The sequence below is a fragment of the Mobula birostris genome, chromosome 12, assembly GCF_030028105.1.
Source record: "Mobula birostris isolate sMobBir1 chromosome 12, sMobBir1.hap1, whole genome shotgun sequence".
Taxonomy (NCBI): Eukaryota; Metazoa; Chordata; class Chondrichthyes; order Myliobatiformes; family Myliobatidae; genus Mobula; species Mobula birostris.
Window position 1 is genome coordinate 100,518,061 of NC_092381.1, and position 16,851 is coordinate 100,534,911.

The window sequence follows — 16,851 nt, forward strand, 5'->3', positions numbered from 1 at the left end:
CCCCTCTCTGATGGTAACAGTGAGAGAATGCAAACCACTCCCTGTACTACCAAACCCTGGTAACAGTGAGAAGGGGACAATGGATGCCGCCTTTTTGAAGCATCACTCCTTGAAGATGTCCTGGATACTATGGAGGCTCGTATCCAAGTTAGAGAAGTCGATGTTCATGCTATCAGGTTGGAGGCTACCCAGACGGAGATGCTGCCTGGCCTGCTGTGTAAACTGATGGCATGAACATCGACTTCTCTAACTTCCGCTAATGCCCCACCTCCCCCTCGTACCCCATCTGTTATTTATTCATATACACACATTCTTTCTCTCACTCTCCTTTTTCTCCCTCTGTCCCTCTGACTATACCCCTTACCCATCCTCTGGGTTCCACCCCCCCCCCCGCTCTTTCTCCCCGGACCTCCTGTCCCATGATCCTCTCATATCCCCTTTGCCAATCACCTGTCCAGCTCTTGACTCTATCCCTCCCCCTCCTGTCTTCTCCTATCATTTCGGATCTCCCCCTCCCCCTCCCACTTTCAAATCTCTTACTAACTCTTCCTTCAGTTAGTCCTGACGAAGGGACTCGGCCTGAAACGTCGACTGTACCTCTTCCTAGAGATGCTGCCTGGCCCGCTGCGTTCACCAGCAACTTTGATGTGTGTTGCTTGTCTTTCACAACTGGTTCAGTTGCACATTTACTTTTTTTTTTGCTGCTTTCCGGTAGAAATTTGAAACATTTTCTATGTGGTGAGGCATTTGAAATTTGTAGGTCATACAGCGCAGAAACAGGCCCTTTGGCCCAACTCATCACTGCTGGCCGAAATTAGTTGCATTTGTGTGCATTTGGACCATATCCTATTCAACCTTCCCTATCCATGTATTTTAAATCTTATTATTGTATCTGGCTCAACCACTTCCACTGGCAGTTCATTCCATATATGCACCACCATCTACATGGCGGAGGTCGCTGCTTAGGTGCCTTTGAAATCTTTGACACCCTAAAACCATGTCCTGTCGTTTTGATTCCATTTCCTTGAGGAAAAAAAAGTGCATATTCATCCTACCTATGGCCCTCATGATTTTATACACCTATCATACCCCTTATCCTAAATCTAGATCTTCTACTGCAGACCTGGCCAAATGGCCTATTTCTATTTTGTATAATTCAATGAAACAAATAAACAATCTTAGATCTTGTTTTCTCCATTTAATAGTCTTGCTATATTGAACAGACTGTTAAAAGTTGAAATGTTCAACTTCATGGAATGGGTGTAAATTATTAAACTCCTATCCAAATTAGTTCTTCTATTGAATTAAATCATGGTAATCATTTCCTAGTTTTACGTCATGCAAATGTCAACTGCTGTGTAGAGAAAACAGCAGGATTAGTTGTCTGTTATTTCCCTTCTTAAGGGGAAAGGTTTGCTCAGTCTTCCCAATCTACATTTTGTAATTTTATATACTTTGATCCTAAACAAGATCGAAGATTGTTCAACAGCTGAAGGCCATTAAATGAAGCAAAAAAGATGCCCAGATGACTGAGAACAATAAATGCCAGTAAAGAATTGTTCAGAAATGGGTTAAAAATGCAGGAAATATAAGAGGGTTTGAAGTTCAATGAAATATGACAGTGGTAGCAAACAGCACAAATCACAAGAGACAAGTTGCCATATCAGACCTGGCTCGCAACGTGGGAGGAATGGGAATGCAATATTCCAGTTGTCTGAGAATTTAAGGAAGGAAAAAAATAATTGTTGCAGAATTGATTTGAAACGGTTACAAATTGGTGATCAGAAGTTGTTATACTGCTGGAGAATAATTTCAGTGCATTAAAGACCAAATTGCTCTGCTCAAAAGTTAAGGACTAATCAAGGAGATAGTAATAATGAAAATTGGAAGTTAGCAGACATTTTGGGGTAGACAAAAACTCTTGGATTTTTTTTAGAAACAGATGGCTGAGGGTGCTTCAACTGTGATGTATAAAATGATAGCTCTAGATAATGGGAACAAAAAAGGACGATTCTCCTCGGTAGAGAGATCAATAACGGGGTCATAGATTTCAAGTAATTGTTAGGCAGATTAGAGAACACTTTTACTTGAACAGGTAAACGCTTAGAGGGATATGGGCCAAAAACAAGCAATGGGGCTAGCTTAGATGGGAATCTTGGTTGGTATTGACCAGTTTTTTTTGGCCGAAGGCTTATTTTCATGCTGTATGGCTCCATGAACAGAGATGCATCTTTTCCTGGAGGATGTGAGGTCTGCCTGAGACAGCTGTGGCAAAATAAGACTCACTAGCTATCATATAATATACAAAGTTTAATCTTCCTGTTTGAGAACAGTTTACAGCTAAAATCTCACACAAAATTACTTGTTACTTGGGAAGTTTAAGTTAAAATCTGTGTAGAATTTTTAAAACCTTGTTAACAAACCTGACTAACCATTGAAAGAGTGGAGAGAGTTGGTGAAAGTAATATGATTGCACAATGACTTCTAGAAGGTGTATGATAATTGTGTTCAAGTATGTCACTTTAAAAAATATTTTGAGAGAATTCTATTAATTGTCACAGAGAAAACAGAGGGAAGAATTAAGCATAGTTATGATACAATAAGCAGCTTCTCTGATTTAATTATGAGAGCTCAATAAGGACACCCCTTCAATTATAACAATTAATTCCCTTTATTTTCCTTGTACCACCACAGACAAGTCAACACCAGCCCTTGTACGCTCTCTCAGCTGGACAGAGCCACATATGCTCTTTGCAGGTGACGCAGCAACTTATTTTTGTTCCTCCTCATCTCTTCCCTTTTTCTTATTTATTTTATTTCTTATTCTAGTTTTATTAATCAGGTACTAACCTAAAATGTTAGCAATTTCTCTTCCTACACATGCTGCCAGAGTAGCTGAGCACTTTATTTTACAACATTTCTTAAAAATATTATGATGAGTACCCGGCTGCTTGCAGGAGGTTCCGGGCTGTTCTGAGGCCATGACAGCTGATTTATAAAAGCAAACCATTATATTTAATCCCTTCCAAGAGTAATTCCTCATGTGGGTAGGTCCCATCTGATTGAATCTTCTGATCTCAAGCAAAAATATGGACCAAGATCCCTCATGATAGCTGATCCAGAAGATCAAGATGCATGGGATCCACATTGACTTGGTACTTTGGATTGAGAACAGAAGACAGAAGGTGGTGGTCAAAGAGTGTTATTCTGACAGGATGCCCATTAATAACGGTGTTTCACAGGGATTTGTACTAGGACCTCTGTTTGAGATACAAATAAATCACTTGGACCAAAATGTGGACGGGTGGTTGGTAAGTTTGCAGATTTGTGGCAGTGAAGAAGGTTGTCAAAGAATACAGTGGGATTTAGATTAGTTACAAGTGAAGAATTTGAAAAGAGTTTAATCCAGGCAAGTGTGATCTTTGGAAGCTCAATGTAACAAAAAAATATAGTTAATGATAGGCCCCTTAACAACATTGATACACAGAGGGATCTTAAGATCCAAGTCCTAAGTTCTCGGAAAGTGACCCCGCATGTAGAAAGAGTGGTAAGGAAGGCATATGGCATGCTTGCTTTATTGGTTGGATCTTTCGAGTATAAGAGTCAGTAAATCATAATGCAGTTACATAAAACATTGGTTAGGCCACACTTTGACTATTATGTGCAATTCTGGTCAACCCATTACAGAAAGGATGTTGAGACTTTGGAACGGCCACAGAAGAGGTTTACCAAGACGCTACCTGGTTTAGAAGGCATTAGTTATAAAGAAAAGTTGGGTAAACCTTGGTTGTTTTCTCTGGAATACCACAGGCTGAGGGGAAACCTGATACAAGTTTATAAAACTATTAAGGGGCATAGATAGGGCAGACAGTCAGAATCATGTCCCCATGATAGAAATGTCAAATACTAGAGGGGATTCATTTATGGTGAGAAGGAATTTTAAAAGATGTCAGGCATTGTTATCTTCTTTTGTAGAATGGTGGGTATCGTAATGTCGAGGTAGTGGTAGAAGCAGATACAATAGTGACGTTTAAGAGGCTTTTAGATAAGTATGTGAATATTGGGATAAGGATCATGTACAGGCAGAAGTTTAATTCACACCGTGTTGGGTGCAGACATTACGTAACAAAGGGCTTGTTCCTGTGCTGTACTGTTCTGTGGTCTATGACATCAAGCAGCATATTTACATTTTGAATCTTCCAGCTAGTTTTGCTGCCTTAAATTGCAACCCTTTCATCTTTATATGGCAGGTGGCCAGCTTCTGGGATTTTAATCTCATGCAAGCAGTGCCTGGAGATACTCAGAGGAAAGAGGCATTTTGGGTTAGGACTACTCACCACAGGAAGGATTAACACCAGCATAAAGCAATCTGCTTCCATTCAAAACAGGAACAACATCATAGTATTAGTACAGAGGAAGAATTATTTAAGTGGGAAATGGTGTACAATAGGACAGAGTTGTAAGAGGTCTCAACTGTCTGTAAGTACTTGCCCATGTACATAGAATAATGAAAGCCCAAAGTGTCCTTGTCAATTCTCCAGAGACCAATCCATTGAGTTAATTTTTTCCACTGTTTCCCTGAAGCCCTTAAATTATTATTTTTCAAGTGCCCATCTAATTGACTTTTCACACCACATTCACAATTAGGCTTAAATTATGACTAGTCCCTATAGCAAAAGTTCCTCTATTATGTATCAAAATTTTTCCAGTCTCCCTTTTTTGTGTGGCCCTCAAACCCTTCATTACTGGAACAACTTTTCTGATTACCCAACACAATCTTAAAAACCCTCCTTCAAATCTCGTATCAGCTTCCCCAGTCTCATTTCCAGAACCATTCCAGTACATCTCTTCTGGCAGAAGTCTATTGATAATTTTCAACACAACTTCCATGCAAATGCATTAAGGTTCACACTTTGAGCTCCATGTTTCTGTTACCTTTTGGTACAGGGCCAGCTAGTCTGTACACTGGAGCAGATCTCCCCTGAGTCATGCTATACTGATAACATGACTTGCCCACATTTCTCAGTCCCAGAATTCAAAGCTAGTTTAGGTTTTTAAGGACCACACACAACACGTTGGAAGTCAGACAGCCTTGATGGAATGAGATAAAAGATAAACAGCTGACATTTCGGATCCAGGCCCTTCATCAGCACTGCAAAGGAAGAGGGCAGAATTAGAAGGTGGGAAGAAGAGAAGGAAGGACCAGAATTGGAACATGGGCAGAGGGGAAGGATTACAAGCTGGCAGGTGAGAGAAACTAGGTGGGGGGGGGAAGGGGGATGAAGTAAAAAGGTGATAGGTGGAAGAGGGGGAGGAGTAAGAGGGAAACCAGAATGTAGAATGGAAAGAGAGAAGGGGGGATGGGGAGATATTATCAGAAGTTAGAGAAAGTGATGTTCATGCCACCAGGTTGGAGGCTACTCAGACGGAAAATGAAGCATGGCTCCTCCAACCTGTAAGTGGCATCATCATGGCAATAGAGGAGACCATACATGTCAGAATGGGAGGTTGAATTGAAATGGGTGGCCACCAGAAAACCTGCCATTTTTTTGGCAATTGGTGAATCAATCCTCTTGCGTTTTAGGTGTTATTGAACTATGCCATGGGTTGACAACCTTTTTTATGCCATGGGCCAATACCATTAAGCAAGGTATCTTTGGACCCCACGTTGGGAACACCTGCACTATGCTATACTCAAAAGGCAGCACAGGTGTCTCCGTATTTTCCAGCTGTCTGCTAAACTGAAGCCCTCTGTTGGTCAGGGTCAACCTTGAATGTTGCATCTTATCTGTCTATGTTGTTGGTGCAGCACCGTCAGTCAATGTGCAAAGCAGTAAGAAACTCGGTGCAGTACAATACAGAGAGCAAGCTGTTGCCCATGCAGCAGGCTCCCCCTCTTCAGGCAGCTAATGAATCCAAAGGAACAGCAGAGATCAATACAGTTTGTCACCTGCAGCTTTGTAGGAGTGGCCAGTCACTGTTGAACTGTCTTAGGGACTCCAGCTCCAGATTCTTCATCGAGATTTACTCTCAAAGCCTTTCCCAAGAGTGAGTATAGTCACAAGGCAGCAGAGCTTTGAGATCAGCTTTTCTTCTCCTAGATGATCTGCTAACTACGGCCGACGAGGCTCATCTGCCCACAGCGTCTGGTTTTAAGGCGTCAGTAACCCATCTTTGCCCTTTCTCTCGTTAGTAGAAACGGTTCCGCCAGGCTTAGTAGTTTAGCTACACGAGATGGCCAAAAGCTGGACTTGGTTGTCAGAGGTTATTTGAGACAAACGCCATAAGGACAATTTAATAGGAAATGGGAGCTTAACCATACTAACCACTCCAACCCCCCCGAACAATCTTAAGGAAACCTGCTATACCTGTGCCAAGTTAATGCTGGTGAAAGTTCAGCAGTTTCATTTAAATTAATGCAAGAAATCAACAGCAAGGAAAAAATGGAACTTTTTGATCTATTAAGTTAGATTAAATATTTAAAAGTGTGTGATCCATAATGGTTTGACTTTTAAACAGTTTAGTTAACATTCTGTAACAGTTTTCTAGTCATTTTGAAAGCTCAATAACAGTAACATTTTGGCAGCTGGTGAACTTGGGCTGCCAAAGCTTTTCAGTGAGGGCTGACACACTGATATTCACAGAGGTTTGCATATACACAGGAAGAGACAAGGACCAGCAGTTTTGATCTCAGAGCAGAACATCACCCCCACCTTTCTCTCTCTCTCTCTCTCTCTCAGAAGTATCACTTCACACTCCATCAGCTTGTTCATTTTTGCTCCAGATTCCAGCATCAGCAGTCTACCAAGTCTTCATATTTCTCTCCATTAAATTTCATCTGCCACCTGGCTGACCAATGTACTAACTTTAAATACTGTCCTCATTACTGGTTGCCTCAAAAATGTTGGTACCTGCTGTATATTTTAGAACTTTAACCATGCACCACCATATGCGAATATTTTCCAGACAAAACTAATGACCCTGGGGAACATCAAAAACTATAATGTTCCAGTCTGAGTAACTTTCATGTAACTCTCTGCCTCCTATCCTTGGTCTTTCTTGGGCCTCAATTTTATAAATTCACCTTTTATGAGAAACTTGTCAACACCCTTCTGAAAATCAGTATGAATTACATTTTCAATCTATTCTGTGATTGATCTTGTACTCTACACTGCAAATTCTCTGGAACAGAACGTTAAGGAACATTCCATTTCTTATAACATCTCAAGATGCTGAAAAATTGACACTCGCTTTTGTTTTTAGCCAATTAGACTACTGTAATGCACTCTTTTCAGAACTGCCCATGAAAGATATAAATTGGATGCAGCTTGTTCAAAATGCAGCATCAAGAATCTTAACAAAAAAAATGAAATCTGAGCACATATCACCAGTTTTGGTATCATTATACTGGCTGCCTGTGTCAATTTAAAAATACTCTGAAAAATAAAGCTCTTCTGTGTATTTTGAGTGTCTATCCCCTTACATCCTTAATCATAATCTTAGATCTACAAATACTGATTTGCTTAGTGTTCCTAGAGCCAAGCATATAAAAACCAGTGATGTGATCTATTGCTCTTACGCACCAAATTTCTGGAATACTCTACCCACTGAGATACACCAGGCTAGTACTGTGGAACGTTTCAAAACACTTCTAAAAACCTACTTTATTAATTGGCCAATTTATTGGATTCCTTAATGCCTGTTGATGTTGATTACATTTATATATTTACATTGGTATATTTGATTACATTTTATTCCATATAATCTCTGTCTTTACTTATGATTTTTAATTTTGTCTTATTTTTATGACTGTATTGATTTATTTTTACAATCTATGTAAAGCACTTTAAGCCTGCATCTTAATGTATGGTACTATATAAATAAAGATTATTATTATTATATTCTGCATGCTATTTTCCTTTTCTGTATACCTCAATGTATTTATGTATGGAATGAACTTGTACCAAATTCATCAGGGCCCCCCCATTCTCTTGAAGCTGCACCCTTGATGCCCTCAGAACAGTTCATAACTATTAAAATACTGTTGAACCTGCTGTGACATTAGGAATGGTTCTTGAATTGTTTGTTCTATCAGCAAGTGATGGTATGGGTGGTATTCCAAGTGACAGGGGCCAGGTTTCCTGATTCCCCGGCATGGAGAGAATAGACAAATGAAACACTTCAAAACAAACACAGTACAGTAGATACAATTCTCTAGAATCAGTTTATTTTCCTCCTGTTCTTTGCCTACTTGCTGGAAATGGTAGTGACAAATGTTCACAAGTTTTCAACAGTTGTCCTTGAGTTATTAACAAGTTACTTGCTGTCACACCTCAGCCAGCTCTTGCTTTAGCTTCAGTTTCATAATTATGTTCAGGGACTTAGAAAGGGACTCAAAGGAAGATCAGTTTCTAAAATGGAAAATGGATCAACTTCAACATAAGATGATACGATATAGGAGCAGGATTAGGCAATTTAGCCCATCAAGTCTGCTCCACCATTTCATCATGACTGATTAATTTCCCTCTCAGCCCAATCTTCAGCCTTCCCCCCCATATCCCCTCATGCCCTGACTAATCAAGAATCAACCAACCTCTGCCTTAAATATACATAAAGACTTGGCCTCCACAGATGCCTGTGGCAACAAATTCCACAGATTCACCATTCGCTGGCTAAAGAAATTCTTCTTCAACTCTGTTCTAAATGGACATCTCTCTATTTTAAAGCTGTGTCCTCTGGTCTTAGACTCCCAGATATAGGAAATATTTTCTCACAAGGAACGACTAAACATAGACCAGAAAATACTGGCGGATGGAGATATACAAATAAATTACATGTCAGAGAATCATCAGCTGTATTAGAGCTTTGATAAGTTAAAATGCTAAACAATTTACCTGTTATAATTTCACACCCAAGCTCCTCCTCACTAATTAAAATCTAAGCCTAACCTTCTCTCCCTCAATTAAAATCCTAGGTCCAATCAGCTCTTGTACTATTAGCACCAACATGCACACCTTTCCCCTCTCCCTTGTTTAACCTTGGGTCCAAATTTTCTATTCTTTTGTTTTAAACACAGCTTTGATCTCCACCGCCAAAAAAGTGACCTGTTATTTTTGTAGGCTATAAAATGGTAGATGGTATATCCAACGCATATTTTGAAGTGGTCTTTACTAAGAATACTTTGGACAGGAGGAAAATTATACAATACCATGAAAAATAAAAGTACAATTTTTGTTAACTTTGTTTGGGTTAAGTCCCAGGATCTGTGGGATAAGCTTTAGATTTATGCTGAGTTTGTGTGTGTGTGTGAGGGAGGGAGATTCTATCTGCTAGGTGACCACACAGCATCTTTTAAAAGGGGGAACTGAGCTAATGGGGTGCAACTTCAGGGTTGTTAACGTCTGCAAGCAAACATGAAGAAATTATTGCATGTTGGGACTGCTTCAAGGGAAGGAAACAGCAACTTCTTAGTGTGTTTTTGTGGGAAGTTCTGTTCCCAGACCACTCCTGTGGGCTTTGATGATGATATGGATTTAGGGGGAAAGGGAGTCAATATATGAAGAGTGCAGTAAATGAGATACAGGATGAACTCACCATTAGAAAGAGGGAATCACATTTCTGGGGAAGAGGAAGAGGGAGAGAGAGAGAGTAGAATGAATATAGATGAATTTATTAAGAGTGCAGAGATAACAAGGCAAAGGTAGCTGGGAAATTCAACTAACCTAACAGTAACTGGGGCAATGTCAGAGGAGTAGCAAAATTGTGAAAATATTTCTCAGGAATGTATTTGAAACCAAGTCTAGCAAGGGGGAGAAGCAGTACTGCACTTTCCTAGAATGCACTGGGCATGTGAACAGCAACAAGAGCACAAAGCAGAGTAAAATTAGGGATGGCCCAATTTTACTCAGTAAATAACCATGTAAAAGTGAGAGTTCCAAATTCCATAAATGTCAAGGAAATATATAGTAGAATAGAGCTACAAGAGAGGCTTTATATACTGAGAGCTCAACACTTAGAAGGGAAGTAGAGCAGAAGGTGAAGGGGTGGAATTTAAAAGGGACACTAGAAGGGTTATGGTAAAACCAAAGAAAACTTGAAATGTTCTGGAAGTACAAAAAGGGAAAGATAATTAAAAAGGAAGACAGGGAGATATTATGAAACAATAAAGTAAGCGAGGAGGGGGAGTGTCAAGTTCTAATGAACCTTCTTCTCAGAACACTGTTTGATGAGAACATTGAAACTGAGGAAGAAGAACAACCTCTCACTCAGTGTCAGAAAGACCAAGCAGCTGATTATTGATCTCAGGAAGTGGAAACCAGAAGTCCATGAGCCAGTCCTCGTCAGAAGATCAGAGGTGGAGAGAGTCAGTAACTTTAAATTCCTCAGTCTTATAATTTCAGAGAACCTGTCTTGGGCCCAGCATGTAAATGCAATTGCGAAGAAAGCACAGCAATGCCTCTACTTCCTAAGAAGTTTGTGAAGATTCGGCGCGACATCTAAAATTTCGACAAACCTCTTTGAATGAGTAGTGGAGAGTATACTGGTTGTACCACAGTCTGGTATGGAAACACCAACGCACTTGAATGGAAAATCCAACAAAAAATAGTGGATATGGCCCAGTACATCACGGGTAAAGCCCTCTCCGCCATTGAGCACATCTACAGGAAGCACTGTCGCAGGAAAGCAACATCCATCATTGGGGAACTCCACCACCCAGGTCATGCTCTCTTCTCGCTGCTGCCATTAGGAAGAAGGCACAGGAGTCCCAGGACTTAAATCTCCAGGTTCAGGAATAGTTACTACCCCTCAACCATCAGGCTCTAAAACCAAACTTTACTTGCCCCATCGCTGAAATGTTCCCACAATCAATGGACTCACTTTTGAGGACTCTTCATCTCATGTTCTCGATATTTATTGCTTATTCATTATAATTATTTTTTTCTTTTTGTACTTGCACAGTTTGTTGTATTTTGAACACTGTTTGAACACCCAATTTGGTGCGATCTTTCATTGATTCTATTTTGGTTATTATCCTATTATGTATTTATTGAGTATGCTTGCAAGAAAATGATTCTCAGGATTGTATATGGTGACACATATGTACTTTGATAATAAATTTACTTTGAACTTTGAATGTGACATAATAGAAATGATAAACAGAACAAATGATGTAAGCAGCTTTGAGAGCGAATAAAATACCAGCTCCACATAAAGTGTATCCCAGGCTGTGAAAAAGAAGACAGGAAATAACACAGGATTGTTCACCAACAGGTGAGAACAATAGAAGACAGATAATATGGTACCAATGTTTCAACAAAGAGCCACAGTGGTGCACTCAGTAAAACTGCTGCCTTACAGCACTTGGAATCCAGGTTCAATCCTGGCTGTGGGTGCTGTCCCCCTCTGCCCTTGGATTTCTCCCCTCAGATTTCCTCTCACATCCCAAAGGTGTGATTATAGTAGGTGAACTAGCTGCTGTAAAGTACCCTAGGAGTGTAAGTGAAGGTTAGATCTGGGTGGAATTGATGAGAATGTTTTTTAAATATTTGTTTTAAGGATGCAGGCTTCACAGTCTGAACTAGCATTTAATTGCTTCAATCATGATGCCCTTATGCCACTGTAGACTTTGAGGTGTGGGTAAACCCACAGTTGTGTCGAGGATGGAGGCTGACCCAGTGATAGTGAAAGAACCATGATATATTTCCAAGTTATGATGGTGTGTGGCTTAGAGGGTAACCTCCAGATTGTGGTGGTTCCCTCAGCTTTTCGGGGTAAAATAGGATCACTGCCAGATTAGTGTAAAAATCGGTGCTTGATAGTCTCAGTCAGCTAAGGGCTTGTTTTCATCCTGTATCTTTCTGTGATATGGTAAGACTGAGTGACGTCAGACCAAGAAGTCTGACAGCAGTGGAGGAAAGATGTTGGGAAAATGCACAGACCAGCATTTTAAGAAGGCACAGGTTAATTAAGCACTGGCAACATTTTTTTTGTTGAAAGGAAAGGTGAGGTTCTAAATGAATGAAGAAAGCAAAACCTTTGGGGTCCAAGAGAAGAGGAACAAATTGCATTAAACACTAGATCAGTGCAGACAGCAAGAGGTAATTGTTTATGCATGTTTCAGTCACTGAGTGAGTTAATTACTGAAGGAATTGGGCCTGAATAATACTGGGCCCCTTGGATTTCATGGAATTCATTGGCAGGGTTAGTGGCTTAGACAGAATCTAAGACAATATGAGGAATTAGTCAGGGTGGATGGATTTTTGGAAATCATGTCTCGGCCTGAAACGTTGACTGTACCTCTTCCTAGAGATACTGCCTGGCCTGCTGCGTTCACCAGCAACTTTGATGTGTGTTGCTTGGAAAGAATGGATTATGTTTATCCTCCATTTGTTCGCAGCACAAACATACACCACCCTTATTTTAACTACAGTTCCACTTGTTCTTCATTAAATGCAATTTTCTGTACACTCACTATTCCAGAAAGAGTAAATCAAAACTCCTTAACAAACTTAGTGGCCCCTGACCACTGCTTGATTCATTCCATGCCATGTTCAATCCAAACACTTTTCATTTGTCCTGACTAGTTCCAGAGCTAGTTACAAAGCTAATTATTAGTTTAAATATTCACACCCTGAGTATAACAACAGCTCTAATTAATGCAGCTCTTCAGCAAGACTTATGATCCTGGCTGGTCGAAGCCATTGGAACAGAAAGAAACTACTCAGTCCATTGAGCAACTTCTTTCATTCAGTTAAAGCATTGCTAATCTGTCTTCTAACTCCCTATAACAACTCCTATCTCATTAATACCCTTGTATGACAAAAAAAATTTTCAACCTCAGTTTTGAAATGATCCATTTGGCCCTGAGCCTCAAGTTTTATTATTGAGTCATACAGCATGGAAAAGGGCCCTTTAGCTTAAATGGTCCATGCTGACCAAGATTCCCATCTAAGCCAGGCTGATTGCCATGTCCCTCTAAATGAAACCTTTCCTATCCATGCACAGTACTGTACAAAAGTCTTAGGCACACATATATAGTTAGGGTGCCTAAGATTTCTGCAGAGTACTGTGGTAATTTTATGTATTGCACAGTACTGCTGCCACACAAAAAAAGACAAATTTCATGACACATGTGAGTGATGATAAACCTGATTCTGATGTGGGTCTCTATTGTGGACTGAGAGTGGGAAGGGGTCAGGGAGGGGGAAATCATAATTGGGAAAAGGGTCAGGGAGAGGGGAGGAAGCGGGAAGCACCAGAGAGACATTCTGTAATGATCAATAAATCAATTGTTTATAATCAAATGACTTTGCCTGGTGACTCAGGGTTGAATGTGTCTGTACCCACGCCAAACCCCCCTCGGCACTCCTCTTCCGCCAGCTGCCCACTCCCTTTCCATAGCTCTCCACCATCACCATTCCCAACATCCTTTGCTCCCACATTTACAAACTTGCTCTCTGCTCCACACTGACAAATAAGGTAACGTGCAAAGGTTTTAGGCATCCTAGCTATATATGTCTAAGACTCTTGCACGGTCTTTTAAATAGTTTTAATGTAACGGCTTCAATCACTTTGTCTGGAAGCTTGTTCCAGATACGGACCACTCTGTGGGTGAAAAAGTTGCCCTTCATACTCCCATTGAGAAAGAGAATTCACTCTTTTCTGTTGGAACATATCACAATAAAATGACCCAACTCTAATATTGCTCAGGAACTCCACTATCTCTTTCCCCGTACCTGTCAATTTTTTTAGTCATCATCTGTTTTCTCCTCATCAATAGTGCATTTTCCACCATCCATTAAGCTGAAATCATTACCACAGAAAAGTAAGCAGTATCAGTTGAGAGTAAAACAAAAAAATCTGCAGCATGAATAAGAGAGAGAACCAGATTTCAATAGTATCACAGTGGAGCACCTTGTTAGAGACATAGGGTGCACAAGAAGGGCAAGTTGAAGCATTTGATACCCATATGTTGCAAACCCTGTCCCATTCCTCTAACATATTCTTCAGAAGCATTTCTGCACTAAATCAAGGGATTAGTAACTTCATTAACTTATTCTAGGAATGTTATAAATTATGGAACATTCTGTGTTCTGTACATTTCCTCTATCCATTTTTGATAAAAACAGTTTTACAAGCTCACACAGAAATGCTTCATTAGAAAGTTCATAGGAGGCATTTTAGGTAGATAATATACTATGATAGACTTTCATTCCTGAATAGGATCTCTCATGTTAAAAGACACATACAATATGAGAAACATTACACACACAAATCCACTCAACTGTAAATCTACTGTCAAACCAGGGCCCTACATTCACTTGCAGTATCCCCATTTCTTTTAAGCACTATCTATGGATTAAACCACATTTGTTAGTCATTTATAGAAATGTACAGAACCACAGGGTTTTCCATTTGCCACACAGATCACGTCACATTGAGGAATTAACTAAGATGTTCCACTCCAGACCCATTGCCACTCTGCCATGATTTTTAATCCCCAATCTGCCTGAACAGTCACATCTTTCCTGAAAACCTTGATTTCTTTTATGTTGTCCTTTCTAGACAGTGACAGCTCTGAATAAGTCACTTCTACAGTTTCAAAGATACAGCTCTGGATCTACCCAGGATCTATTGAGGAAAGAGCTCAGGAGGGGCCTCCAACTGCTTGCTAACTACCCTAAGAGTGATCCATACAGCAAAATACTTTTTATTGGATCGGGTCATTCAATATTAACTACTCACTCTACTAATATCCAGGGTACTTTCTCCTCACCACTCCTTGTCTTTATACACTCAACAATCCCTTTCTTGTTTCTTTTATAAGGCAGGGAAATGTCAAGATATTGAAAAGATAATGGTTGATAGTGAATTTCAGCAACCTTGCAACTGGGAGGCTTCATCTTCCTTTCCTAAAGAAAAAAAAACCCTTGGTATAAATAGTTCTAAATCCAAATGAAATCGTCCATTCTAAAGAAAAACAGTGTCCCAGAGTCTCTCACACAGACATCCTCCCCCAGTGCAGTCAGTCAGGCCCCGTAGTTGAGATGGAAGTGTGAATTAGTTCACCCACTGCTTTTGGCTGGTCCTGAAGTGGTGACTGTTGTCCGTTCTGACCCTTGGAAGTGGTCTCTGGTGAGATACTGTGCAGCCCTTCCAGTAATGTGCAACCAGGATGGTTCTTTTTGAAGTGCTGGTTTAAAATGGCCTGGAATGGGAAGCTCTTGCCACACACATGGCAGTGGAAGGGCTTATTCCCAGTGTGCTTGCGTATGTGATATTCCAACTGGTCTTTGCGGGTATACTTTTTCCCACAGATCCGGCACACAAAAGGCGTTATGCCCATGTGCAACCGCATGTGGCGGTCCAGACTCCCCTTCTGGTTAAAAGACTTGCCGCAGTACAGGCACGTTAGTCGAGGATTGTAACGGTACCAGCGCTCAGCCACTTCTTGGTCCCGGAGATACTCTTCATAGCCAGTGGCACCAAAAATTGGGATGTCACCAGTCTAGAAGAGAACACAGTGTCAATTCAGAAGGTGCAAATGGTGCAGTATCTATGAGGGAATGGCTAATCAAACAGTTCAGATGTCACCCAGCATAATGTTAGTGATTTTTATTACAAGATCTTGTATTTCATTAGAATGATGTTCCACAAAAAATATTCTATTGACATAATTGCAGTTATAATGTAGGAAATGCAGTCAATGTGCTCACAGAGAAGTATAATATGTTACAATGACACTTTCTAAAGCACATCCATGATTGAACATTAGAGAGTTTTAATTAGTTAAGAAGTTAGCTCTTCAAAGCATATTTTCCTTTCTACAAGTCAGAGAATGTTTCAGAATGTTATAGACGCTGCGGAATTGCCAATGAAACCATTGATAGCAGCTCTGGGAAAATGTGCTAACTGATGAAAATGTAACAGTGAAATCAGTAGAGAAAGTTTATTAATATTCCAGTTATGCTGATATACCAGGCAATGCAGAAACACTTAGTTGTCATGGAGAAAGAATAATAAACAAGTAGGTTTTGGAAGAGATGCTTGTATGGTCAACTAACATTATACCATTAGGAACCTCAATTCCCCAGGCTAAACTCATATTTTCTTTTTAATTGCACGCATAAATTACTGTTCACAAAGTAAATCTGTAACACCAAACATTCAGGAACTTTGGAATCAAAAACTACATGCAGTAATACACACACACATTTACTGCTTCTATCTTGCAGCAGCTTTCTGTAAATCTTTGTCAAGAATGAGATCCAATTAAATGTCGCAAATTGGTTCCTTGTTCCTTGATCCTGCCTCTCCATCATCAGCACAATGCCCAAACTTAGGTACGTTGCCACAACTACACTTCACTGCCATCCGACCCTCACAATTCCCCTACTCATACATCACCTCTCATTCAACACTGTCCCTATGTCAAAAGGCAAAACCGCATTCTTTGCTAATGACCGATTCTGCCAGTGGACTCTGTGGTCATACAGGGTTGTGAATAAAGATGCAAGTGGAAATTGCATCTTCATTTATGACCCTGTACTAGATAGCACGCCCATGGTAATTCAGTTCCCAATCAAGTCAAGTTGTTTATTATGGGCACATAACCTTTGACAGTGGAAAATTTATTTATTACTTAAAGACAGGCCCTCCAGTCCAATGAGCCCGCACTGTCCAATTACACACATTTGACCTACTAACCCGTACATCTTTGGAATGTGGCGGGAAACCAGAGCACCCAGAGGCAACCCACATGGTCATGGACAGAACATTCAAATTCCTCACAGACTGCAGTGGAATTGAACACAGGTTGCTGACACTATAACAGAGTAACGCTAACCGCTA

At 40.3% G+C, this 16,851-nt stretch overlaps 1 protein-coding gene across 1 annotated transcript in view; it reads right to left on the reverse strand.

Annotated features, from left to right (window-relative positions):
- Positions 1 to 8,210: 8,210 nt before the first annotated feature.
- The window catches only part of zbtb37 (zinc finger and BTB domain containing 37), a 51,292-nt gene continuing 42,651 nt past the window's right edge, over positions 8,211 to 16,851 (reverse strand). The window contains exon 5 of the mRNA XM_072274382.1: positions 8,211 to 15,508. Coding sequence (XP_072130483.1) covers positions 15,026 to 15,508 — 483 coding nt within the window. The 3' untranslated portion in view covers positions 8,211 to 15,025. The remainder of the gene's footprint in view (positions 15,509 to 16,851) is intronic.